The sequence below is a fragment of the Pleurodeles waltl genome, chromosome 2_2 (assembly GCF_031143425.1).
Source record: "Pleurodeles waltl isolate 20211129_DDA chromosome 2_2, aPleWal1.hap1.20221129, whole genome shotgun sequence".
Lineage (NCBI taxonomy): Eukaryota > Metazoa > Chordata > Amphibia > Caudata > Salamandridae > Pleurodeles > Pleurodeles waltl.
This window is the reverse complement of record NC_090439.1, coordinates 514,614,437-514,642,355: the sequence shown is the minus strand read 5'-3', so window position 1 is coordinate 514,642,355 and position 27,919 is coordinate 514,614,437. Positions and strand designations below refer to the sequence as shown.

Below are 27,919 nucleotides of genomic sequence, written 5' to 3'. Positions count from 1 at the left end.
AACCACAAAGTAAAAATCAGGACTCCCGGATATTTTTTAGATCCCTGCAGCACAAAGCAACAGTCAGAGACGCCTCTGAGCAACCGGGACACCCTATGGCTAAGTTCACACAGATCTTGCAGCTCGCTAACGCCCACCAACCCTCGCAGGAGATATGCGAGGGTCAGCATCCCACATTATCCACTGAAATACGCATGGAAAGACTCCGGAGGATGTAACTCAGAAACTTGTAAGGGAAACAGTATCATCTGAATGGGCCGAAACTAGGAGCAGCTCCCAACCACATACATGTGGTGCCCCCTAACCCAGATGGTTCACCGAATGGACCTAGTTAGGACTCACGTTTATGCCAGCACCTGTTGTGCCTGGTTGTTTACAGTTATTTGAGTTCTTATAAGTTGTGTCACTGTATTCATTTTCTTCAACATGCACCAATTCCTTTACGCTCGTGGGGAGGACGAGGGCTGGGGGTAGGGGGGCGGGGGCTGGGATACAGGGGGACTGCATGGGAAGGAAGGACCACAACACAACACAATTCCAAAACAAAATGACGTCCTATAACATAGCAACATGGAATGTAAGAGGATTGGCCAACACTACTAAAAGTCATAGAGTACACGCCTATCTCAAACGCCACAAAGTACATATTGCAAGAGACTCATGCTACTGCACACAAACTGTGTACCATCGGCAAGAGGTGGTCGGGCACAATATACGGTACCAAAACATCCACATATACGAAAGAGGTACTAATATGGATCGCCCCGGAGTCCCCTACTCGGTCCAAAACACACATATAGATGCAGATGGCAGGTATGTCTACTTAATGGGAAACCTAGACGCCAAACAACTAGCTATGGCTGGCATATATGCGCCAAACACGGGACAGGGAGAGTTCTTCCGGACCACATCTATACTGTTATCGCATGAACCGTCAGTGCCCATCATCTGGGGAGGAGACTTCAACAGCATAGCGGACACGTCATTAGACAGATCTCATCCCCCACTAACAGGCGCCCAGAGTAGGAGATTGTCCCGGATGCTACGGTCCTAGATGTCGGAGAGGAGATTGCACGATATATGGAGAGACCTTCACCTCATAGACAGGGAATACTCTTTCTACTCTCCGGTGCACCAACTCCACACGCGTATCGACTTACTGCAATGCAAGGACACGATCACACACTCAATGCACAGTGCTTCCTATTTGGCCAAAACTTTATCGGACCACTGCCTCCTAATTGTTACAATGCGATGGGGCAGACAGCACACATGCATTCCATCATGGCGCCTGCAGCCTACCCTACTGCAAGATCCCCCCTTCTGCGAAAAGCTAGCAGACACTATAGGGTCCTACTTCAAAATAAATAACAACACGGCCACAACGCGCGCGATCGAGTGGGACGGACATAAGGTGGTGATAAGGTGCATGTGCATGTCAATAGCGGGGGTGTCCGGCGCACCTTAGCCCTCAAACTGCACGACATCGAGGGGAAATTACGAGATGCGGAATGTAGAGCTGCTTCGAGCGTAGACGCTCGCATAGAAGCGACCAAACTCAAAAAACAATGGGGCGATGCCAAAACCCGTTTAAGAAAATTTGACTATCGTCACTTAATTCTGAGGGCGATCGATTTAGTAGAATGCTAGCTTGGTTAGTGAACGGCGAGCAACGACATACTCCCATAAATGACATCCGTCTAGACACGGGCACAATAGTCAACACCCAATCAGAGATTAACGACGCGTTCAGACAATATTACAGCGCCCTCTACAAGGCGGGTCCTCCCCTGTCCGTGACACAATTGGGAGAATTCTTTCGGACCTCCCCACTGACTCGCCTGACGGTGGAACAGCAACGGGACCTAGACAGACCCATAGAAAGGGATGAGATACTACAAGCATTGAAACAGTTGGCTCGCAACAAGGCCCCAGGGGGAGAAGGATTACCAATCGAGTATTATCAGACTTTCTCGACACAAACGCTTACACCCTATCTGACAATGCTTCAGGAGGCATATGAATTAGGAACTCTCTCGGAAACACAGCGAGAAGCAATAATCGTGGTCCTTCACAAGAAGGGCCACAACCCCTTGGATGTCCGCTCTTACCGTCCCCTATCACTATTAAATTCGGACTGCAAACTTTTTGGGAAAGTGATGGCGAATCGCCTCCTCCCACTAATGCCCACCCTGATACACCCGGACCAATCCGGTTTTATACCCAGACGAAGTACCTCTACCAACATCAGAAATCTCCTGCGCCTAATCGCTGAAACCCCGGGAACAGACCACTCATGTGTAGCGGTCTCACTTGACGTTGAAAAAGCGTTCAATACGTTAGGATGACCCTTTTTGATGGCCACATTGAAAGAAATGGGATTCAGTGCAGGGTTCTCGTGCTGGATATCAATACTATATGCTAATCCAAAAGCACGAGTCAAAACCGGCACTACTATCTCAGAGGAGTTCGAGATAAGGAGAGGCACTCGTCAGGCCTGCCCCTTGTCGCCACTCCTGTTCGCACTAGCAATCGAACCCCTTGCAGCGAGACTGCGAACCGAGGCAACCCGCTGGGGTATCCTTGATGGAGCGGAGCACCGCATCATCTCCCTATACGCAGACGACGCACTAATATATCTATGCAATTTTTCTGAATCCCTACCAAACTTGCTACACCTGCTGAATTCTTTTGGAGAGTTGTCTGGTCTCTGCGTGAATTGGACTAAAACATGCTTGTTCCCCATGCAGCCGCACCTAGACACACAGGACAGCATGCCCCCGTACATAATTTGCAATGGAGTTGCACCACCTTCAAATACCTGGGGGTGCACATATACCATGATGAATCAGATGTAATGGAAGGGAATCTCGACAGGGCGGTCGGATCAATAAAAGGGTCACTACCCTTCTGGCGTTCGCTACCACTCTCACCTATGGGAAGGGTGGCTATAGCTAAAATGATCATCCTTCCCCGGCTCTTATATTACTTGACTGCACTGACACTCGTGCTCCCAAAAACCTTTTTCGCACAGCTGACTGAACTGATATGGGGAAGCGGACGCCGACGCGTGGCCTTGACTAAAATGTATCTCCCTCTGGAGAAGGGCGGGATGGGAGCGCCACAATTCGAACTCTACTATGCAGCGGCGCAAATACACTGGATCATGCATTGGCTGCTGGATCCCCTCAGCCCGGAAAGCCACTTGGTGAAAATACAATTAGGACGATCAGACGTGATGAGTTGCCTCATAGGACGTGTGACCTCTCCGCAAAATGGTAACATACTGATGAAAGTGGCTGAATGCGTCTGGTGCCGCTATGTGGCACCGGGAGCCCGCACACCGCCATATTCACCAAAGATTCCACTGCTGGCTGCGCCAGGAGTGGAGACACTACAGGGTCGACTGGGTCTAACGTCTTGGACCACAAAAGGTATACAGACAATTGGTGAACTGTTCGCTGAGGGCCGACTAAAACCATACGAAGCATTGGCGGAAGCATATAAACTAGGGCCAGGCGAATTCATCACACACGGGGCATTACAATACCTAATACTTAATACATGGGGGAATGGCAGCAATGAACCACAAACATCGCCTATCCTACACGAATTGCTGGCAGGCTCCGGAAGGCAAGCAGGCATATCTTGGATATACAACACACTGCAGCACTGTCCAGGGGAAGCACAATTACAGGCCAAGCTTAAATGGGAGACGGACCTAAATACACAAACATGGTCCATGGCCCTCACAACTACACGGGAGGTGTCTCGTAATCTCCGCTTCTGATATACTCAACTCAATTACTTACATCAGACATATTTGACCCCAGCACGAATAAAACGCAGATACCTACAAGCTAGCTCTGACTGCCCGAGATGTGGTCACGCAGAAGCAGACTTCTATCACATGACTTGGAACTGCCCACCGATACTCTGAGTATGGCACGATATCACACAACAGACTGCAACATGCATTAACCTGCCCCTAGTTCCTACCCCTGAGTCCTGCTTATTAGGAATACGCCATAAGCAATAAAAGATAAACAAAAACACAGGTGCGCAGACTCAGCGTTTATCATATTTAAGCGACTCATTGCAACACAATGGAAATCACCTAGCGTCCCTGACACACACAGATGGGTAACTGACCTGTTACACTGGGCCAACGCGGAAGCACGAGTACTGCACACACTACGTGACACTGGAGTGGTGGTCAAGGGAGCGGATATATGGGACTCCTTCATAGATCAACTGAAGGAAAAAGACGACACCAGGCCCCCATGAACCGCAGACACAATACCCATACAGATTGATGCAATCACTATACACCAGAGATGCTAGAATTACAGGACTAAAACGCGGACCTGTCTGCAGGCAACACATACGATACCTCTCGGTGGGGCTAACCCGGCGTGACATGAAAAACAGGGGTGTCCCCCCTCTCCCTCGTGCTTTCTTCTGCTCGATGATCGGGCACTGAGGTGCTACGGGTTCGCCCCTTTCAACGCCATTGCCTCCGCTCCCTTACCCATCACCCACGCACGCAGGTGGTTTTCCAAACGATCGGCTCCTCACCAGTTTTCTTAATTTATCATTTTGCTTTGGTTATTCGTTTTAAATTTTTTTATTCCCTCTCTCTTCCTTTTTAGGGTCGAGCCTGCGTGGCATGCGCTCGCGCATGCGTATCGCAGTGAGACGCTTTAGGTATTAGAAAAGGGCTCGGAGCCCTGTCGACGTCACGTCAGTGTTTTTCATTGGTTCGTGGGCTTGCCTATTAAAATCTGCTTGCTTTCATTAGTCGAGGGCATGCATACGTCATGCCTTTTCCGGTAGCTAGCCCTCCTCGAGCGCATCGACCAAGTACAGAAAACATGCGAGGCTCGCTGTTTTCTGTCCGGCTCGTGGACTACTTTTTCTCTATTTTCCTAGCGCGATTTCGCTTGGCAGAAGTCGAGCGCTTTACACAGTTAATTGCACTTTTTCGGGTTACGTACATAAATGCACTTTTGCCGATAGGTGAAAAGTCGGGTTAGGAGTTTACAACGCTATCAGCTCTAACATGAGCAAACGCGAGACCCGTTGCATTGCAAATGCTTGTTCTCTTCTGTTAGCAGTTAACAAAACAATAGTCAATTTACATTTATTGTTTAAATATGGAACATAGATTCTTTTAATATATAGTGACAAGTGCAAAGCGTTCTTCTTCAGGTTGAGTAACCTGAAATATTGATCCGATGACATATTGTAATCACTGTATAATATCTGATAATCGCCATAAACGGATTTAAAAAAAAAAAAGTAATGGTTCAGTGTATGGAGAACGTGTCCCTTTACCCTTTTCCCTGGGGGTCTCCCCACCCTTGAGTTCAGGAAGGTTTTTTCCAACTCTCCTAAATGGTGTTAGAGAAGACATTTAAGCATCCAAAAATCTGAATGGATAAGACCACTGTAGGAAAGTGGATTATTAGGTGGAGGTATGCACCTTCAGCTATTAATAATACCACAATCACTAATAAAATCAGTCAAGTCTCGATAAATGAATCCTTACTCAACCCTTGGTAGCTTGGCAATGAGCAGTCAGGCTTACCTTAGGTAAGTGTAAAGCATTTAATATCACCAAACAGTAAATAAGTAAATGAACCAACACAACAAAAGTCCAACACCAGTTTATACCAATGGAGAATATTTTGATCTTTAAAATGACAGCAAAATGACAAAAGTCAAATGGAAGGAATCAGAGATTTCAATGTTTAAAGATTCAATTTTAAAAATGTGCATTCTACTGCAAAAAAAGCATAATGTGCCTAATGTGGCCATCTGGTCACGCTGGACCGGGACAAAGTCAAAGCTTTGCTGGCCGCCCGCAATGGAGTGCGAGTCGAATAGGTTAATCGAGAGGTCCCAGTCAAGATTTTACCTTTGCACTTCGGTCCTTTTTCAGAGCTTTTTCTCTCAAATTGAGCGCTCGCATCCTGATTTATATTCGACGGCGGCGGCCTGCTGCAGCGCAATGCCTCGGAGAGTCCTGGAGGCCATTGTTTTCATCGTCAACGGTGACAAGTTCTGGAGCTTTCAGCAACGCAAACCTACCACAATAAGGCCGAGTTCCGATTCAACATCGCTGGCTTGACTCCTTGTCAATGCCAGTCTTCTTTTCTCACAAAACTTGGCAAAAAGTTCCCAAACTTTCAGATGTTCTTCTGACAGGTTCCCTGATGGTCAGAAAGGATCCACAGGACCAGCCAAGGGTTCAGAAGCTCTGGTTTGCCTCTTGGAGCTTTGAGACTCCAACTCCCATAACACACTTGGTCAGTCCACAAAATTCCAGGTTAAAGTTGGTCAGCTGAAGTTGTCCTCTTAGTGGATGTTGCAGGTAGCTTCTTCCAGCACTTTTCTGGAGCTACTGCTCAGGGAATCCAATCCTTATCATTATCCTTGAAGACAGGCAAAATCTTTTTTGTTTGAAGCCTTTAAAGTGCAGCAGGTGCACTTCTGAGTGCAGTCCTCTGTCGTGCAGTCCAAGGGTCCAGCAAGGCAGTCCCTCTTTGGATGTTTCAGGCAGGGATCTGAGAGGCTCCTGCAGATCTCCCACATTTATTCCACATTCTGGGATGGCAAGAGGGGGCACCCAAACAAGTGGGATTCAAGCTGCCACCCTCTGTTATGACCACTTCCAGGGAAGTGTAGCATATTTCTGTCCCAGAATGCACATTTCTTCAAAAATCGAAATAGAGAAATTCTCTCCTTGGAGTGCAGGTCTGGCAAATACAACCCACAGGTGTGGCTAACATTTCCCTACACACCCCTTTGCAGCCCCACTTCTAATGTAATTGGATGGGGATCAAGATTGTGGGGGCAGTCTGGGTCCTGTGACATCTGTGCTTCTACCTTTTAAGTCCAGTTTATATACCAAGCCCCCTTTCAAGTCCTGGCTTCTCCAGGATACAGATCTCCTCCCACCAAATGGCTGTGTTGATTCAGCCCCAGATCTCTTCACACCTACTCAGGGGACAGCTTGGCTCAGGGTGTAAAAAAGGTCAACCAATCAGAAGAGGCTGCTACAGGGCTGCTTTAGGTAACTTCAGGATAGTAAGTTCTAAAACTACTTTCAGGTAATAGTTATAATAAAGCCAACCTTGGCAAGTTATTGAGCTTATTGCAACTATTATTTTGATACTTTGAATGACATTGCTAGCTAGCTCCCGAGTGAAGATAGACTTTATTAAACTTTACTAAAGTCTTCCCATGTTAGCCAATGGAGCTAGCAGCATTTCAATAGGGAAAAACACATTTGGCAGTTTTTCCCTACCAGGGCATATAAAGCATATTTTAAATTGCCCCTCCTTTTATAACAAGGCACCCTACCCTGGGGACACCTATTGTATACCTTAGGGGGGTGACATAAGTTATAAAAAGAGAGTGCACTTTTAATTCCAAAGTTGGATTTGGACATCGTTTTATTTTAAAACCAGCCACAAGGAAAGTCTGGCCTTAACCTCTACAGTGAGGGCGACTACCTCCCTGGTGCGGGTCAGTGGCCGTCACCATGGAGGAGGTTAAAAAAAAATCATCTGATGCATCGCTCAGCCTATATGCACCAATCCATCCCATGTTGCCATTGAGAGACTGTTGTTACCTCTGACCTTCCCCACGCATGGACTATGTCCAGTCTGGCTACAGTAGCAGCCACATTACAAAGGTGCAGGGCATGTTTAGGTAGAATCAGGTCCCCCACACCTCTGGAATGCATAGTTTGCGAGTTAGGTCCACTAGCTTCCCCGGTATTGACAAAAGGTTTTTACTGAGGGTTGCCCAGAAACTCTGAATCGATGGGAAGTCCCAGAGGGTATGTATCAGTGTCTCCTTGAGACAACAGCCTCATAGGCATCTGACGTTCTTTGCCCCTCCCACGAGGACAGCTCTGTTCTGGTGTAATAGACTCAAAGCAGGATTTTCAATTGTACCAGGTGGAAGCCCACCCTAATGGTGATCTCTTGCCAGTGGCGGCACCCTTCCCGCCCACTCCCCATCCAACAGGATCCCTAGAGCCTCCTCCCACCGGTCTAGCAGCTCATCAAGGGACTGTTGGCAGTTTGACACCAATGTTCAGTATATTGAGGATATGGCATGTTTTTTCAGGAGGGCCGAAAGGAGTCAGAACTCCAGAGACACTTCATCTGCCACTTCCGGTGGCTCTTTTGTAACAGAAGTGCTTTGAGGCTGCCAATTAGTTCCATAAAAGGCAGGAATCCTTGAGGACCCTGTAGGAGGCTGGCCTGGCTTATAGTGGGTACCTTGTGGTACTTACACCTTGTGCCAGGTCCAGTTATCCCTTATTAGTAGAATAGAGGTGTTCTAGCAGCTTAGGCTGATAGAGGTAGCTATAGCAGAGCAGCTTAGGCTGAACTAAGAGACATGCAAAGCTCCTACTATACCACTTATATCATATAGCACTATATCATAAGAAAACACAATACTCCGAGTTACTAAAAATAAAGGTACTTTATTTATGTGACAATATGCCAAAAGTATCTTAGAGGATACACTCCCTTAGGAGATAAGTAATATACACAAATTATATGTACACAAACCAAAAATCAGGTAAGTAACAGTTAGAAAAGTAGTGCAAACAATGTAGAATCACAATAGGATGCAATAGGTAGAAAGAGGCCTAGGGGCAACACAAACCATACACTCCAAAAGTGGAATGCGAACCACGAATGGACCCCAGGCCTAGTGTAGGTTGTAGAGGGTCACTGGGAATGTCAGAAAACACTAAGGGTGTCCAAGATACCCCCTCCCCAAGACACCTGAAAAGTAGGAGTAAAGTTACCCTACTACCCCAGAAAGACAGTAAAGTTGAGATATGGGATTCTGCAAGGACAACAACTGCCAGCAAAACAATGAAGACGGATTCCTGGACCTGAGGACCTGTAAAGGAGGGGGACCAAGTCCAAGAGTCACGCAAGTGTCCAGGGGGGGCAGAAGCCCACTAACCCCCGGATGAAGGTGCAAAAGGGCTGCCTCCGGGTGGAAGAAGCCGAAGATTCTGCAACAACGGAAGGTGCCAGGAACTTCTCCTTTGGTCAGAAGATGTCCCACGGTGTGCTTGAGGATGCAGAGTTGTTTCCACGCAGAAAGACCGCAAACAAGCCTTGCTGGCTGCGGTTGAGGATTTTGGGTGCTGCTGGGGCCCAGGAAGGACCAGAAGGTCGCCCCTTGGAGGAGGAGACAGAGGGGGCGCTAACCAACTCAGAGAACCCCCGCAGAAGCAGGCAGCACCAGCAGAAGTACCTGAACAGGCACTCAGAAGATCTGAGGACAGCGGTTGACTCAGAGTCACAAAGGAGGGTCCCACAACGACGGAGTCCAACTCAGCGAGTTATGCAATGCAGGACGGAGTGCTGGGGACCTGGGCTAGGCTGTGCACGAAGGAAGTCTTGCAAAAGTGCACAGAAGCCCGAGCAGCTGCAGTTTACGCAGTACACAGGATTACTGTCTGGCGTGGGGAGGCAAGGACTTACCTCCACCAAATTTGGACAGAAGGGCCACTGAACTGTGGGAGACACTTGGACCCAGCTCCTGTGTTCCAGGGACCACGCTCGTCAGGATGTGAGGGGACCCAGAGGACCGGTGATGCAGAAGTTTGGTGCCTGCGTTGGCAGGGGGAAGATTCCGTCGACCTATGGGAGATTTCTTCTTGGCTTCCAGTGCAGGGTGAAGGCAGACAGCCCTCACAGCATGCACCACCAGGAAACAGTAGAGAAAGCCGGCAGGATGAGGCGCTACAATGTTGCTGGTAGTCTTCTTGCTACTTTGTTGCGTTTATGAAGGCGTCCTGGAGCAGTCAGCGGTCGATCCTTGCCAGAAGCCGAAGAGGGAAGTGCAGAAGAACTCTGGTGAGCTCTTGCATTCGTTATCTGAGGAATAGCCCACAGGAGAGACCCTAAATAGCCCACAGAGGAGGATTGGCTACTGAGAAAGGTAAGCACCTATCAGGAGGGGTCTCTGACGTCACCTGCTGGCACTGGCTACTCAGAGCTGTCCATTGTGCCCTCACACCTCTGCATCCAAGATGGCAGAGGTCAGGGACACACTGGAGGAGATCTGGGCACCTCCCCTGGGAGGTGCTGGTCAGGGGAGTGGTCACTCCCCTTTCCTTTGTCCAGTTTCGCGCCAGAGCAGGGCTGAGGGATCCCTGAACCGATGTAGACTGGCTTATGCAGAGAGGGCACCATCTGTGCCCATCAAAGCATTTCCAGAGGCTGGGGGAGGCTACTCCTCCCCAGCCCTTCACACCTATTTCCAAAGGGAGAGGGTGTAACACTCTCTCTAAGAGGAAATTATTTTGTTCTGCCTTCCTGGGACCGGGCTGCCCAGGCCCCAGGGGGGCAGAAACCTGTCTGAGGGGATGGCAGCAGCAGTAGCTGAAGGAGACCCTGGAAAGCAAGTTTGGCAGTACCCGGGTTCTGTGCTAGAGACCCGGGGATACAAGAATGGTATTGGGGTGACAATTCCATGATCCTAGACATGTTACATGGCCATGTTCGGAGTTACCATGGTGACGCTACATATAGGTATTGACCTATATGTAGTGCACGCGTGTAATGGTGTCCCCTCACTCACAAAGCCCGGGTAAATTGCCCTGAACAATGTGGGGGCACCTTGGCTAGTTCCAGGGTGCCCACACACTAAGTAACTTTGCACCTAACCTTCACCAAGTGAGGGTTAGACATATAGGTGACTTATAAGTTACTTATGTGCAGTGAAAAATGGCTGTGAAATAATGTGGACGTTATTTCACTCAGGCTGCAGTGGCAGTCCTGTGTAAGAATTGTCTGAGCTCCCTAAGTGTGGCAAAAGAATTGCTGCAGCCCATAGGGATCTCCTGGAACCCCAATACCCTGGGTACCTAGGTACCATATACAAGGAAATTATAAGGGTGTTCCAGTGTGCCAATGAGAATTGGTAAAATGAGTCCCTAGCCTGCAGTGACAATTTTAAAAGCAGAGAGAGCATAAACACTGAGGTTCTGGTTAGCAGAGCCTCAGTGATACAGTTAGGCACCACACAGGGAACACATACAGGGCATACTTTATGAGCACTGGGGTCCTGGCTAGCAGGATCCCAGTGACACATAGGCAAAAACAAACATACATACATTAAAAATGGGGGTAACATGCCAGGCAAGATGGTACTTTCCTACACACCCCAGATGACTCCCAACTTAGCTAGCCCAATCCTGTCCCACTGTATTCAGCACTCCAGTTCCTGGAGCTCTTCTAGGACCACGGAGTTCCACAGCGGGGTCTCCTGTGTGGTACCTCCTCTTCAACCCATTGTCTATGGTTTTATTCGAAATATGTATCACTAGTTTGGTTGGGGAAGGATATGCGGGGCAGCCAGCGTCATAGGCAGTCCCGGGTATCCCTAGGGTCACATCAATTGTCAATCTGCTATCACAGAAGGCTCCTGCTGAGGGGTGAACACCCAGTCATTGATGGTGAACAGTTGCACTACCCAACAGTATAACCAATGGTCTTGGAGTCAGATCCCTCACCCATTTGGGTCACTGGTCAGCATGAGTAGGGCAATGCAGGGGGGCCCATTCCCCCTCCCCTCAAACTTGGGATCTAGTAACCCCACATACCATCCCAAATTCCTCTGGGACATCAAAAAGTGTATTTTGGAGTAGGTAAAGGAACTTTGGGAGTACAATCATTTTGTACAGGGTACCCAACCCATGAGCGATATAGAGAGTGTTTGCCAGCGTCTGGCGTCTTCCCTATATTCTTCCAGGATCCGTTCAAAGTTTCAACTCAAAATGTCTTTCAGATCGCCCACTGATGTGAATCCCCAAGTACAAAAAGCCCTATGGGGAACACTGTAGCAAGGAGTCCTTGAGGACCCTAGATGACTCCAAAACTAACTATCCCAATCCTGTCCCACTGCATTGTCAGTCTACCATCAGAGAGAACTCCTGTTGGGGCCTAGCGGGGGGTCTCCAGCTGGTCATGAGGAACAGCACTGAATTTTGTAGTTTATGCAGATCCCAGAATATCTTCCGCACATATCAAGAATCTTCTTGCGGGCCTGAGCACAGAGCACAGTTTGTCTGCCAGGTACAGTAGAACATCCTCAGCGTACAGGGAGATGTCTCCTCAGTCAGCCTCCCAGCTAAGGCTCCATATTTCCGCATCAGCCTGCACCCAGCAACCGAGGGGCTCCAGGGCCAGGGCAACCAGCAGGGGGGAGAGCAGGCAACCCTGACTCATTCTCTGTCTCAGGTTGAATGCCTTGGAGAGTGACCCGTTAGCCAGATCCAAACCACCAGACTGGTGTACAGCAGGCATATCTATGACATATATTCTTTACAAACCCAATCTTACCCAATACCGCCCATAGGAAGTCCCATTCGACTGAATCAAACTCCTTTTGGGCATCCAGAGCCAACAGTACCTCTGGCTTTCCTAGGCTCTGTCTCCTGGCCATAAAGCCAAAGACGTCACAGACTGTTGCAGATCGAACATGAGGGCATGGTGCCTGATTGGAAGGGGCCACTAATTTGTCAATGACTTACGTTAGTCTGTTGACTAAAAGTTTTGCAAGGATTTTGACTTTAGAATGGAGTAGGGTGATCGGCCTGTAAGAGGCACATTGGTCCAGGGGTTTCTCCTTTTTGTGGATTTCGAATATGGTGGCAGTCCCTAAGTCTTTTAGTGGTCTTCCCTCTCCCTTGGCTGCCTATAGCAGCTTTCATATTGGTTCAGCTGCAAGTCTCCTCAAGCATCTGTAGAACTGGGGAGGAGGGTATATTCAAACTAGGAGTCTTTCACTGCAGTCCTCCAGTCTCCCCGTCTAGGGCCAGCGAGTCATCCCAGTCAAGCCATGGAGTGGAGAGAGTGCCTACAAACTCTTGTTGCATGTCTGCCCTGGGCTGGGAAGTCTTGGGCAGCAGAGTGCTGCAAGGTGCACCAAGAAGCAGCTAGCAACGCCCAGAGGGCTATGTACTGTCTTTCGTTTGTGTTTTGTCAGTAGGTGTATCCAGCGCCTCTCTTACTGCTGTACTGCAGACCAGACGTTTCCCAGCGTGTTGCACAAGCTCAAGCTTTGGCCTGGCTAAAATTATTCCTGGAGAACAGGAAACAGGTGATTTATCTCCCGCCCTTCAAATCTACTACAAAAGTTGTTTTTATGGTGTCCCACAGGGCTCCGCTTTAAACCCTACTTTATTCAAAACATACATAGAACCTTTGGCCAGTTTTATTGAATCCTGGGACATACAAGTTATTTCATCTGCAGAAGATAACCAACTCAGTATGTCATTTCAGGTGAATAACAGGAAGGGCCTTTGACTTCTATTACTTGATTAATGTCTTCAGTTAATGCATAATGTAACTGTAATCCATGACATTTATGTTCAACTGTGTTACAACTCGGCATTGTTCAATTCTGATATATTATGCCAACATTTGGTTCACACTACCTTACACTGAGCAGGAACAGACTAACATTCAACAGCGGGGGCATGTGCACATAACAGGAGAGGTGTCCATGTGATTTGTCTCATTTTATTGCATTTCACCGTACCGGCAGCTAGCCTTGTGATTACAAACTATTGCATTGATGAACATTGGAATCACAAGTGCAACACTTTGTAAACGTGTCCACATCGTTGCAGGTAGCCCCAGTGAGTATATGAGTTGAGTGAGGAATTTCAACGTGAGGTGGTAAGCTCGGTCTCTGGCTCCGTGTCTGGTGACAGAGTCAAGAGGTAGGACTGCAAGGAATCCCCTATGTCTCTGGGACTAGACCTCATGGGTAGTAGTTCAGCATATATAGTCATTTGGTCTGGACAATAGAGCAGGTTACCTGGCCAGTACTTAAATTTGGGTGCCCGTCCCTGCCCCAAACTATGCGCTTTGCTAAGAGTAGACCCAATGCTGTATATTTCCGATAGTTTTGGTCAATTTCCCCAACATATCCTAGGAGTGCTATAAGCGGGGTGACGGTAATATTTTGCCCTATCATAACGGTCAGCAATACCTCTATCTCATTCTAACATGCAGGTACTGGGGCACATGACCAAGCCAAGTGAAGGAAGATGGCTACCTCCATCCTGCATCGTGTTCAGTGATCATCAGCACGCAGGCGGAATCTGTGTAACCTGACAGGTGTATAGTAGAGTCTGTGTAGAAATGTATAGTGTATTATGTGTAATCTACAGCTGGGGGTTAACTGCCCTTTCTGCGTACAGCAGTATTGCCACTGTTTTTCCATTGTTGATATTGCCAATTCCAGTTCCCACTGGGTGTGTGCTCTGCCCTTAGGTTCGGGATACTCTTGTTGGATGGCATGGTACAAAATCGATACTAGGCGTCTGGGACCTGTGGACTTAAGCAGCATTTGTAGAGTATCTAGAGGAGAGGGCTCTTGCGGGAACTCAGTGGTGACTGCCCTCACAATATGCCATATTTGTAGGTACAGGAAGATTTCTAAGGAGGTCAGGTCTCTCACCTCAAATAGTGGCTGTTGTGTGATAAAAGTGCTCTTGCGGTATAGATGTCCCCATGCACTAGGATGGTATTTCTGTAACATCTGTTTGCAAGTTTCTTCATGTGTGACTGGGAAGGAGAGTGGCAACAGTGGGGAATAAAGCAGCGGTTTGCCTCATTTTTTAGGAAGTCTGCCCCATGCCAATGACATACATGCAACAGTGGCATCTGCATAGAGGGAGGAGGGCATCCGTGAATCCAAATATGAAGAGGGATGTATAGGGGCCATGTACCCTTGATCAATTGCCAGGTGCAGCAATTATGGGGTGGGCTTACACAAGTGAATGGCGTAGTGCACCTGGGCACATAAGTAGTAGGGTTCCCCATGTCCGAGCCTCAAAGCCTTATTTACAAAATGGTATTGTATGGGTGGCCCATCCATGCGAGGTTGTTTACCTGCCCATGCCAGGCGGACCAATTGTGTTTTGAGTGAGTGAAAGAAGTATCATAGTAGGGGATGTAGAGAAATAGATCTAACAATCTGGGCAGGATACCATCTTCATAAGTGCAATGCTCCCCGCCAAGGAGAAAGGTAACAAAATCCATTGTGTGATGCTGTCTGTGGTTTTGGAAAGAGTGACTCTAATTCACACATTTAATATCTTTCTTGTCATTGGATACCAATATTCCTACATAACAACCCAGAATGGCATCACTCTAAAGGGAAGTCTGGAGTGAACTGTACTGTAGCACTTGTTAGAGGGAATAACTGGGACTTTCCCCAATTTATGTGGATGACTGAGGGCTCTCCAAAGCGAAAACATTCGAGTAATACCACATTTTGACTAGTACATGGTCCTCTCAGGTATGTCGTTATATCGTCTGCATATGATGAGTCTAATATGTGGCAAAATGGATAATAGATGGCGTACTCCCAGTGGTGCTCACGCGCTTCGCAGGTAGTGGCTCTATCGCCAGCGAAAAGAGCAATGGCGAGAGTGGGCATCCCTGTCCTGTGCCCCAAGATATCAAAACAGCCTTGAGTCTGCACCACTGATTCTGACTTTCGCCATGGGCTGATAATAGAGGAGAGCTATCCATTTCAAAAAGGAAAGCAGCAATCCCATCCGAAGTACTATCATCAGATAGTCCCATTCAAATTAATCTAAAGCCTTTGTGGCGTCTGGAAAGGCTGCCACTGCAGCAATATCTGGATCTATATCTTGCAATAGCACAAAAAGGATCCGCAATTTATGTGATGTGGACTGTCTGGGTATAAAGCCCGATTGGTCTGCTTGAACCAGAAAGGACATAGGCAGGAAAAGTTGATCAGCTAGGATTTTTGTGTGAATCTTGGCATCACAATTACTGAGTGAGAGAGGCCTATGTGATTCACAATATTCTGCCGGCTTTCCTGGTTTAAGTAGAGTGATAATCATTGCCTCTCGCATAAAGGGCGAAAGGAGGCCCAGCTCCTGTGCCTCTTGATGGGCCGATTTCGGAACTGGGTGCAGGGCATCAATAAAAGTCTTACAGAATTTATCAGGCAACTCGGCTGGGCCTGGGGACTTGCTAGACTGCAGTTGCATTATGGCCGCCCTGATTTGGTCATCTTCAAATTCTGCCAAGAATTGTCTTTGTCCATCATTTAGCCATCCCAGTGCCACATCCTCAAGATAAGCATCAATGTCCAGGGTCTGCAGGCTACAAGCCGTATACAGAGCACCACAGAATGTAGAGAATGCTCGTAGGACATCTGGCATGTCTCTAAGCAGTGTACCATTTGCATCCTGTGTCTCCATGATATCATTTGTGAAGCGCGGTTTACAGACCATGGTCGCCAGCGTGTGTCCCAGGTGTTCACCCTCACCACAGGCCCGAACTTTTACATATTTACCACAGTAAAGAACCTACCTTTCTACCATTTCCCGATACTCGGACATGGTGAGGCGTATCTGCTGAGAAAGTTTGGGGTCTATAGAAGCATTCAGTCTAGACTCAAACACCTTTAAGCTGGTCTCCAATTTACTAAGCTGATTGTGTATTGATCTCAGTATCCCACCACCCTTAGCTAGACAGATTTCTCGCAGGTGACCTCGAAGGTCTTCCACATAGTACCTGTTGCCGGGACTGAGCCTTTCTCCCGATCAAAAAAAATCTGCAATTTCCTGTCTTGTTTCCTCTCAAAGAGGAGTGTCAAGTAACAAAGTAGGGGATAGCATCCAATTGATCCCCTAGGGATACAAGTGTGTGGCTCACAATTCAATTAGGACTTCAGAGTACTTATATGCCAGGTGAGTGACCTTGTGTATCCAGCTACTCAGTCGCTTGGAAACCAGCCAATAGTCTAAGCATGGCCAACTATTGTAGAAGGTACCTTCCGTGTCTGAATGGTGCAGTGCCCTACATGCATCCACTCATTTGTGCTCTTCCATTATTTCTCGAATACGTCTTGCTGCTGTACCATGATATATGGCTTGGGTGTCTGGTCTATCTAATGTCACATTTAATGATATGTTGAAGACTCCACCTCACATGACATCCATGGAACCAATGTCTACAATCCATCCTCAGAGTCTATCAAAGAATGTTTGATCGTCTGTTTTGGGGCCGTAAAAATTTGCAAAAGTGACCAATGTTGAGGCTTGCCGCCCCCACATCAATGTGTACTGCCCCTGGTCATCATTCATAGCGCCCAGTGGTGTGTATGGGATTCCCATATGAATAAGGATAATAGTTCCCCGTGCATAAGAGAAGAAAGTAGAAAACTGCCTATGGGATGCCCATCGAGTCACAAATGTTGTGCATGCCGAATCCTTTAAAAAGGGGTTCCTGTAATAGGGCGATATGGATATTTTGTCTTTCCAGATAGGTGATTATGGCCTTCATTACAACCCTGGCGGTCAGTGGAGAAGTGGCGGTAATACCGCAAACAGGCCGGCGGTAAAAAAAAATGAAATTACAAGCATGGCGGTGACCGCCATGCCAAACCGCCACTTCTCCACTCCAACCACCAGGGTGGTAACGGCCGCTGGGCTGGAGAATTGGTCTCCAGCCCGACGGCCGTCACTACACCACCGGCGGTATCATGACCCCGCATACCGCCATGGATTTCGTGGGGTTCTGTACCACCACAAAATCCATGGCTGTAGGCACTATCAGTGCCAGGGAATTAGTTCCCTGGCACCGATAGGGGTCTCCCAACCCCCCACCCCATCCCCAGAGTCCTCCCCCCAAACCTACGACCCCCCTACCACCCCCCAAAGGTAGTAGGACCCACACCCCCCAAACATTCACACACATACCCCTCCACACTCACACAACTACTACACATACACACACACATACACGCACATAAACACACACATTTCCCATACACACAATACACTCTCCGCATGCATACACGCACACATACACCCCCTCTACACACGCCCACGCACACCCCCATGCACGCACACAACACCCCTCCACCCCCCTCCCCTAACCGACGATCACCTTATCTGGTCCAGTTATCCTCCCGGAGGGAACGGGATCCATGGGGGCTGCTCCGCCGCCAGCTCCCCATCACCAGAACACCACCACACCGAATCCTGGGGCGTGATTCGGTGGGCGGTGTTCTGATGACGTGGAGGTGGAGCAGCCTCCACTTCACCGCTGACCGCCAGTATCACTGCTGGCAGCTCTCCGTCCGGAAAAGGGCGAAGGGCTGCCAGCAGTCATGATACGCTGTGCAGAAAACCGCCTGCACTGGCGGTCTTCAGCACGGCGGTACCTCGGCGGTCTTGGGAAAAGACCGCCGAGGTCCAAATGAGGCCCTTTATGTCTACATGGATCACACAATCCTCTGACATTCCAGGAGAGCCAGTTGTATTTTATTAGTGTGGCATTGATCCCGGCAGTGTCGGTACTAGCCATCTGAAGGCAGGTGTAGAGGTTACATGGGATATAATATATGCAGAGGCGCAAATCAGCGAACAATATGCAGAGTGGCATCACCAGAAGCAGAGCATGTGCACGTTAGTCAAACAGTTCCTTTTCCAACCACCTCCCATACTTGACAGCCCAATCCTGTCAGGAATGTGTAACCCTCCGATAAACGTCTTAACAGAACAAGATCCATAATACCAACACAGTGACATTGACACATGTTTTTAAGAGAGAACGTCTTGAGGAAATAGAAAACTTCAGGAGGAGACAGAGGGGTGTAAAGTGGATAAGGGTAGAGTAAGAGCGAGATAGAGAGAAATACGACAGGGAAAGACAGTAAATTTTGTAAAGAAAAAATGATTAAGAGAGCAAGGCAGTACATTACAACTGAAATGAGTTAGGGGGATCTCCCGCAGGGGGTCATCCAGAGAGTCTGTCGGGTTTATCCCCGCATGAACAGGGGTTATCAGGGTGTAGCATATGGTCCCTGAGGTAGCCCATAGTGCCACTGCAATTACTTAGCACATAGGGGAATAGGATGAGTCAGTGGGCTTAATGCAAAGTTAGGGGACAGTCTGGGTGCACCCGAGCTGACCCATGGTAGCCCATCGAGGGGCCCACAATCAAGGCACCTGTGAAATATGTCCGCAAAGTGTCACTGAAAATAGTTGAGCCAGGAGTACTGTAGGTCCCCAAGGTGCTTAATCAGCCAGTCTCTGACACTGGCATAGCCAGTCTAGATGATGTATTTGTTGAGCCTGCCAGGGATGAGGGTATGGCACTGCGATGCATAAACTCAGTTACTTGCTGTGGAGACGTTAAAATATGATCTTTACCCTGGAATGAAATGTGAAGTATATGGTATGGAGGCTAGAGGCTAGACTCAGCTTCGGCCTGACCGGTGTAAAATTCCTCTGCGTCTCCTGTACAGCTACTATGAAGTCTGGGTATATGGTCAGGGTGTTGCCATCATACTGGAGAATGACCTTTTCCCACCCCCAAAAAAGGGCAACATCTCGGTCTCGAGAGTTCAGAAGCCTAGCGTTGACTGGTCTCACCAGGGTGCCCAGCGAATGGTGAGCTATCAAGGCCCGGTAGGTCTGTTCGACCATAAGCATTTTTGAGAATAATTTGGCACCAAGGAGCATGATCAGCAGCATCACCACATATTCCTCCATTTTTCCAGTATTGATGGATTCCGGAATACCCAATATCCACAAGTTGTTTCTGCGACATCGCACCTCGATAACTTCATTTTTGGAAGGGATGAATTTCAATACTTTCTCCATATTCAGCAGCTGTTCGCCTCGGTTGGGGGATAGTGTCTTCTACTGTTGATATTCTCTGCTCAGCCTCTGTTATGCGACTGTCATGTTTTTGCAGTATTTGTGATTAAATCTATCCTGGCGCACATGTTGTCTATTGTTTCCTCGATAGATGTAAGGCTCTGCTGCATGGCCAGAAGTAATGCCGCCATGTCTTTGCGCCACCAGGGTTCTCTGCAGATGCATCCTCCACATTTGGTTAGACAGGAAGATCAGCTGCGCCTAGCAGCTCTTTGCGAGTCAAATTGGAGTTAAGTCTGCCGCCTTTCGTGTTTTCCCATGATGGTTAAGTGAAGGATAAATTACTTGGGGCCAGCAGCAGCAGGCGTTCCTGAGCGACGAGCCACTGTTTTTGTAGGGACAGCAGAAAGGGGAGACTATAGCAACCCATTGTGCCAGTTTGCCAAGAGATGGAACACTGCTAAACTAGTATTTGCGGCATGATAGTGACTGAATGTGTTTCGGCTGCTCAATCTTGTCTCACTCCCACAATTCATTTTTTCAGTTTTTCTAATGGGGGGGCACGAGCAGTCTTGGGTTCATCCACTGCGCCCCACTGCCCAGCCAAGTCTGAGGCCAAAAGGAGATAACTACCACCTGACTACTGAATTTAGATATCCCTTATTATAGTCTATTTACTAATGCAGTGTTACAATAGAAGGAAATTTGGAGGCTCAAGCAGTGAGGCTGTGATGTCCAAGTAGAGAGGCCTGCTTACAATGTGGCAGCATTATAGCAGAAGCGTTGTACAGGGATTGTCCCCGCAGGTCTGCACCCATCAAGGCAACAGCATGATCGCCATTGTGTGTACAGGGGGAAGATGATTCAAGAGGCGTGGTGATGTGCTCCCCCGACGCTCCAATGCGGTCCCCTGCTGGGGGCAGCTGGTCAGGATGGTGTGCCGGGCCCTGAACCGAGAGAGACCTCGCTGAGCCCAGAGGCACCGGCAAGCAGGCAGATGCAGGGCGGAGGCCCTGGGTGAGTGTTGCAAGGTCAGCACAGTCCAGGTCACAGCAAGCGATCAGCCATTAGCCGAGGCCCATAGCAATGTAGCCGATACCTTTGACTACTGCCTCGTTATTCCAGGAATGGCCCACGGTGGGCTGCAGCTGCCCCATCCACAAGCGCAGCAATGCACGAACCGTCGGCCAGCACACTCACCTCCGGTGCCCCAAGCCCCACAAGGCAATCGGTAGGCAGGCTGCACCAGTCCCGCCAGCCCCCAGCAGCCACACACCTGCGTACGGCATCAGACGATTCGTCCGATTCATCCAATTCACTGTCCGGCTTGTAACAATAGTTGTAAGCAGCAACCTACGACAGGTCCGGCACGTAGCGTCCTTTCCCGATCCTTCAGGGAGGCGGCAGCTTCTACATACTGGCAAGTGATGATGAGCGCGTTCAAACTGAAAGGGTAGCCACCATTTTGTCCATGCGGGCTGGGGTATAACAGACTAGGATCTACGGATGTGCAGTATCATTTCCAACCAGGGTTATACGACTGGATCGCTGCAGTCATCAAGGTTGTAGATTGTCAGGGTTTTAGCTGTGATGGGGCCAAATAAGGGAGGAAAATGACGAATTTTCCCCCCTGACGGCAGGAGCCTCACAACAGTACAGCCATCTAGCACGCCATCTCTCTGACTTCTTTTAAATGCTGTTTGAGAGATGTAGCTAAGTGGATGGGCAATAATTGTTTTAAATTAAATTCAGATAAAATGAAAATCCTTTACTTTGGGGCTTAACACTCTCCAGATCCCAGCTGTTGGTGGCCAGGTGAGCTTGGCCCACCCTACACCTTTTACTTCAGTAAGAAATTTGAGTATTAAATTGAATGACAATCTTCATTTGTCAGACTATAGTATTGCTCACTAACAAGCGATACGCAGAATTGGGTGCAGCGCATAAAACCCCTCTGACGCCAACAGACAGGATTCTAGTTTGGTTATCTCCATCTAAGAGCCAAAGCATCTTCTGTGTTGGGTAGAATGTGAGACCTCCACGGTATCAAGCTTGTGGGGGACCACCTTGCATTTTTAATTCCCTTCAAACCCAACACTGCTTGGGTGAATTTCCAAGAACTGGGACAGGTCATCTTTGGTTGTTTTTGCATAACACAGATTAGCTTCACCAATCCATGAACTGAACCCACAAAACAGCAACCCAGACTGTTGGAAATGGCCCTCTCGACAGGGTCACCCCCAAACTTCTTGCCTTTTTCTATCCACTTTTTGCTGACTTTGTATTTGTTGCCCTTAGGGCTTTGGGCACTTTACCACTGCTAAAGTGTATGTGCTCAATCCCCTAAAACATGGTAACATGTATCCCCACTTGGCATATTAAATTTACTTATAAGTCCCTAGTGCACTATATGTGTCATGGGCCTGTTTATTAAATGCTAGTAGTGGGCCTGTAGCACTCATTGTGCCACCCAGTTAAGTAGCCGTTTAAACATGTCTCAGGCCTGCTACTGCAGAGTCTGTGTGTGCAGCTCCACTGCCATGAAAACTTGGCATTTAAACCCCCTGCCAAGCCTTAAACATCCCTTTTATTACACATAAGACACCCCTATGGTAGTCCCTAGATGGCCTATAGGGCAGGGTGCTGAGTAAGTAAAAGGCAGGACATATGCTTCTTAGTTTTACATTTCCTGGTAGTGAACAGTTCCTAAATTCATTTTTCACTACTGTGAGGCTTACCCCTATTATAGGATAGCATGAGTATTCCTTAATACATTTATTAAGGGTAATCCCTGATTGAGAAGTAGTAAGACAGTCATGTTTGGTACCTATTGACTTGTAATGAATCTTCTTTGAGGGTAAAGTTGAATTTATGTTTTACAACTTTTAGAAAGTTGGCATTTTTCAGCTCTTGAGTCCTGTGCCTGCTACCTGCCTCCAGTAAACGTCCGGGTTGGGTGACAGCTGGGCTTTGTGCATTTCTTCTAGACAAAGGGAGCTGAGGGGTGCCATTTACATCCTGATGGCCCCTCACCAGGCTGATGGGCCTTTCTGAGCTAGATGAGACAGAGGAAATGACACTAGCACTTGTCCCCACCCAAAGAGCTGCTCACCCCCTGCAGTGGGTCTGGAGCCAGGGCAGGAAATGGATGACCTGTGTGCACTTTGAATCCCCTCTTTGAAGTCATCCCATTTCAAAGAACACCACTGGGTATAAGAGCAGGACTTCTGACCCTATCAAATCAGTACACTTCTGAGCTTGAGGATACTCTGCCAAGAAGAAAGACAGCTGAGCTGTTGAAAGGACTGCCCCTCTGCTGGAACTCGCCAGACTTTCCTGGGCTCCTGCTTTGCTGTGCCTGCCCTGAAGCCCTCCTTTCCTGGGAGTGAGAAGGACTGGACTTGCATCTCTTCATCCCCAAGCCAAGTGGCTCAAAGGGCTTTCTAGCTTGCTTCCTGTTCTGAAGTCTCGGGGCCATCAAAGACTTCCTTCAATCCTGCTTCAGCTGCTGGACTCTGCCAACTGAGAGCCCTGCCCTGCCAAGAGGTGCCAATCCAGTCCATGGCCTTGAAAGTGGGCTTTGCATCTGTTCGTCTACAAAAATTGACACATCAGAGCCGTTGCACTGATCAGAACTGCTGCATCCTCCCTCGATGCTGAAGCATGACCGTTGTCTCTGAGGACGAGGACTTCACATCGTGACTGAGCGGCTCAGGATCAACGCATCATCATCATCAGCTCCAGCACATTACCTTCGCATCCCCTGGCTTTGTGACTCAACAACGATGCATTGCCTTCATCGCAAAGGGTTCGACACCGCACCTCAAGAACATCGCATCAGTTACTGCGAGGCTCGATGAGGACACATCCCCTGACTACTCTTATAGGCACCAGCGTATCATGTTCGCATCACCTCCTGTGATCCATGCATCAGATGTTCAACGTCAACACAACTCTCTATCCAAGGTACTGTTTTAGCACGACAAGGTTGGTCCCTGTAGCTGGCCCAGACTCCATTGCGGTCGGTCTGGACTTTGGATTTACCCTGGTTTAGCATGACCAGATAGCTCCGGTTGGCCGTTTAAGTTCCTAAGTACTACACTTGCAGCTATTCTTTATAAAATTCATATCTAAACTTCTACTTATTGGATTTTTGTCATTTTGGGCTTGTTTTATTCATTAAATTGAGATCTATTTTTCAAATCTGGTGTGGATTACTTTTGTGTGGAGTTGTCACTGTTTTACTGTTCTTAAGTGTTGCACTAATACTTTACACGTTGTCTCTTAAGTTAAGCCTGGCTGCTCTGTGCCAAGCAAAAGGGTGAGCACAGGTTAATTTAGGGTGTGTATCTGACTTACCCTGACTAGGATTATGGTCCCTACTTGGACAGGGTGCATACCTCTGCCACCTAAAGACTCGATTTCTAGCATAGACAAAAGATTTATGGCGAACTTGCATGCTACATAGTGAAATAGCTGCATAATGCAGGTACTTTTAATGGTGCTAGTTACACCATTTTAGGGCAAAGGCTTAGAAGAAAGTGGCAGGGTGTGCATAAAGAGTCCTGTGGAGAAGGAACCAAACCATTTTTTTTAGAAAGCTGGTACTGCTACTAATTTGCTGTGAGTTTGTTCAGGTAACTGCTGGGATGCTACCATTCAGGGAAACCATTTCCAGGGATGTCAGTTATTAATATGTAACAGTTTGATTTCCCAGGCCCTTAATGATGCAAGATGCTTGCAGCACAGCCACAGATAATTTTCAATGATTTTTTTTTTTAATCTACAGGGTTAAAAAGCTCTTCTTGGGGGGCACGGGCAAGCCAGTGACCGAGATAGCCGCACAGTGCTGAAGCTCCGGGACCAAATGCCCAAACTTGTCGCTGTTTGGTGGTAATCTGTGATCATCCTCATGCTCCAGATGGACTGCTTTGAAGACAATGCTCTCTGCTGCAGGTGGCTGCGTTCCTGGCTGCTGAGGGCGTGGATTTGAGAAAACAACATGCCAATGAACGCTGCAACTTGATGCAGCCCTCGGAGGCCCGCGGCGATAAGGGACACAGGTGAGCCTGAGTGCGAGGCCGCAGTACCAATTGACCATCAACTGCACCCACTGAATCAAGATAACAAAACACTAGCCAAGGTCACTGCCACATGTCTCTCTTTTGATGGAACAGATCATATTGCCCATCCAGACAGGTTTTGTACTGCACCGCTTGACACCACCAATCTCCGCTCCATATTTGCTGTCCTGAACCACATTTCCCCAACTCTCCCGGTGGCTGTTGCACTTTTTGATGCAGAGAAGGCGTTTGTATCGTAGGAAGGGCAGTTCCCGAGGGCAACTTTAGCTAAACTGGGACCCCCCCCCATGGCTTTCTTGATCTGAGAGTTAACAGCTCCCTCAAGGATACGTCCTCGGTGACTAGAGGGACCCGTCAGGGCTACCCCTTGTCGCCCTAGCATTCCATCACTGCCCTGGACCCATAGGTCCAACAAATTTAGGAACACCCCTTGCACAGCAGATTGCAGTGTCGGAGAGGACCACTTTTTGTATCTATGTATGCTGATGATACTTTGCTAGTTGTTCAGGATCCCGTCACCCATCTCTCCCCTTTTATCCAAGAGATTATTTGGTTCAGTCGCTTTTATGGGCTCTATAAAAACTGGAGCAAATCCGAACTCTTTCCACTCAATGACCTGCTGTACCTTTTGACCTAGATTATCCTCTCAGCTGGTGCGTGGACACCCCCAGATACCTAGGTATTATTCTTCATAGACAGAAAGAGTACATGATAAATCTGAATTATAGCCCTGCAATCGACAAACTCACCACTCAGATTGAAAAATTGATTAATCTGTCACTGTCTTTGGCAGGGCAGATCACTATTATTAAAATGCTAGTTCTTCTGCAGTTTCTGTATTTATTCTTGAATATTCCGTTCACCTTAGGTAACAGTTTGTCACTCTGCGGAGTCTTCTGATGCCCTAGGAGCCAATGGGATACTCTGACACTTCCATACAGGTAAGGTGGCTTCAGTGTCCCGAATTCTAATTTTTATTATCTGGAGGCACAATGTCACTTATATTATTGGCAGAACCCTGATGCCGGACTCTCATGCATAAAACCAGAATGGAACCAACCAGAGAATACCCCTCTTTCCTGCCATTCGAGCTGTCATATGACCCTGCAGACATCCAAATGCTTTCCACGACCAGCTGGGCATGGTCCAAACTTCGGAGATGCCTGGGAGGTAGAATGCTATACTCTGCACCCTTTCCACTCATCAATAACCCTTGTTACCACTGACCCAAGAAAGACGAGTGTAGCGTACTCTGGAAACTCACTACCTATGCACAATGGGGGATCTTTTATCGGGCAGCCAGGTGATCACACACACTGCAGTCATGGCCACAGGGGTCTCCATGCTCATGGATCACTTTATCCCTGCCAACTGCACGGTACAATGCACAACAAACTACCCACATTAAGCGAACAGCCTGCTGACTCCCAACCCCCCCCACCACACTAGTGACCTCAATTACAGAAAGATGTAGACTCCCAGTGTTGCCTGGCATTGAAGCCAACAGGTACTGAGAAGTCCTGTGCGGCGTGGGAGCACGATTTGGGACACACACAAAAAATGTCTCCAACCATAGACACAAACTATTACATTATTAGTATCTGCACAGTGCATACGCTATACCACAGGCCCTAGTGAAGATTGATTCTGCCCGATCACACCAATGCTCTGAATGTGCAACTAACTATGCTGATTTTATGCGCCTTGTTTGGAACTGCACTGTTATTAGTACATACTGGGTGAGAATCTTTGCCTTGATTCCAGGCATGACAGAGCACATAGTTGACCCTGATCCATTATTGGCACTATTAGGTTATGTTAATCCATTGAGACCCAGTCATAGGTGTTTCACTGCCATCACATTACTATTTTCCAAGCGACGGATAGCCCTTTGGTTGGGCAGCAGTATAATCACCACCACGAATGAATGGCTGAAAGACATAATTTCGTGCAACACCACCAGAAAAATCTACGCCTTACTGCAGCCTACAGCTTCTAGGGCCAAAGAGATTTAGCAACCCTTAAGTGACTATCTGTTAACTTTAGAATGTGATGTCTTTGAGGATACCGCTGACTGAGCTTGTTGCTCCTGATCTTCTGTGTTCCCTGTAGACGTTTGATCTTTGTAGAATGTACATGCACTATGCCCCCTTTATACTCCTTCTGTGTCTCTGCTTTTAAGTTGTGCCCGTGACACCCCACATATGCGCAATGTCTTCAGTCTCTATTGGTATATCACATGTTTATCCCTTATTGTGTGACCACAGGTGCACGCTATATGTACTGTGCAACATTATTTTGAATTTTTTGCAAAGACAAACAGAAACAACGTTTTTTTTGTTTGTTTCTTTTTTTTTTATAAAGAAGCTCTTCCTGACCTTACTGTGTTTTGTTTTTGACTTTGAAGACAACGGGCAAATACACACTGTAAGGGGGCAAAGTCACTCATGATGGAACATTATTGTAATGATTCTTTTCAGAATGAATAATATGGCACAAACCTTTCAGTAAATCATACGCATTCTACTCTACCTGAATCAACAAAGCAAGATTTTTCTACAAGTATTTCACGAATCTTTTCCACCCATTGGTAAAGAATACTTTCGCCAAGGCATTGCCTAGAAAACAAACAAAACAAAACCTTTTCAGCGTCATCATAAAGACCCCATTCCAACCTGCAAAACACTCACAGAAATGGTAGACTTATTCTGAAGTTCATGTGGTGAGGGGATGGCAGTGATACAGCTCGCAACTTTACAATAAGTGACATAATACAACGCATTTTACAAAAAACAAGTGTATTTCAAATTATTTTCTAAACTTGTTTACAAACTAAGACGTGCTAAGCAAGCCTGTAGAGCTGTGAGGCAACTACTGGGGATCATTCAACAGAAAAAGACTGTATGTTCTTCAGGTGGGATATACAAATATTACACTGTTCTTCAGCTCAGAGTGAAGATAGTTCTGCTTAAGCACCCACTACTCAGTGGATAAAAACTCAAAGATATATCAACAAAACTGTATAATTTTTGGTTTATCAGCCTCATTCACCAGACACTAAAGAGAAACAACAGTAGCTTGTCAGCATGTGCATGGGTGCCTTCTACTCAGATTTCAACACTGA

The 27,919-nt window shown here is 47.7% G+C and overlaps 1 protein-coding gene across 2 annotated transcripts in view; it reads right to left on the bottom strand.

The window, feature by feature from the left end:
• IMPACT (impact RWD domain protein) overlaps window positions 1–27,919 on the bottom strand; it is a 219,914-nt gene that overhangs the window by 69,117 nt on the left and 122,878 nt on the right. For both annotated transcript variants that reach the window (XM_069220038.1, XM_069220039.1), the window contains one exon: window positions 27,328–27,413. In XM_069220038.1, the coding sequence (XP_069076139.1) occupies window positions 27,328–27,413 (86 nt within the window). The remainder of the gene's footprint in view (window positions 1–27,327; window positions 27,414–27,919) is intronic.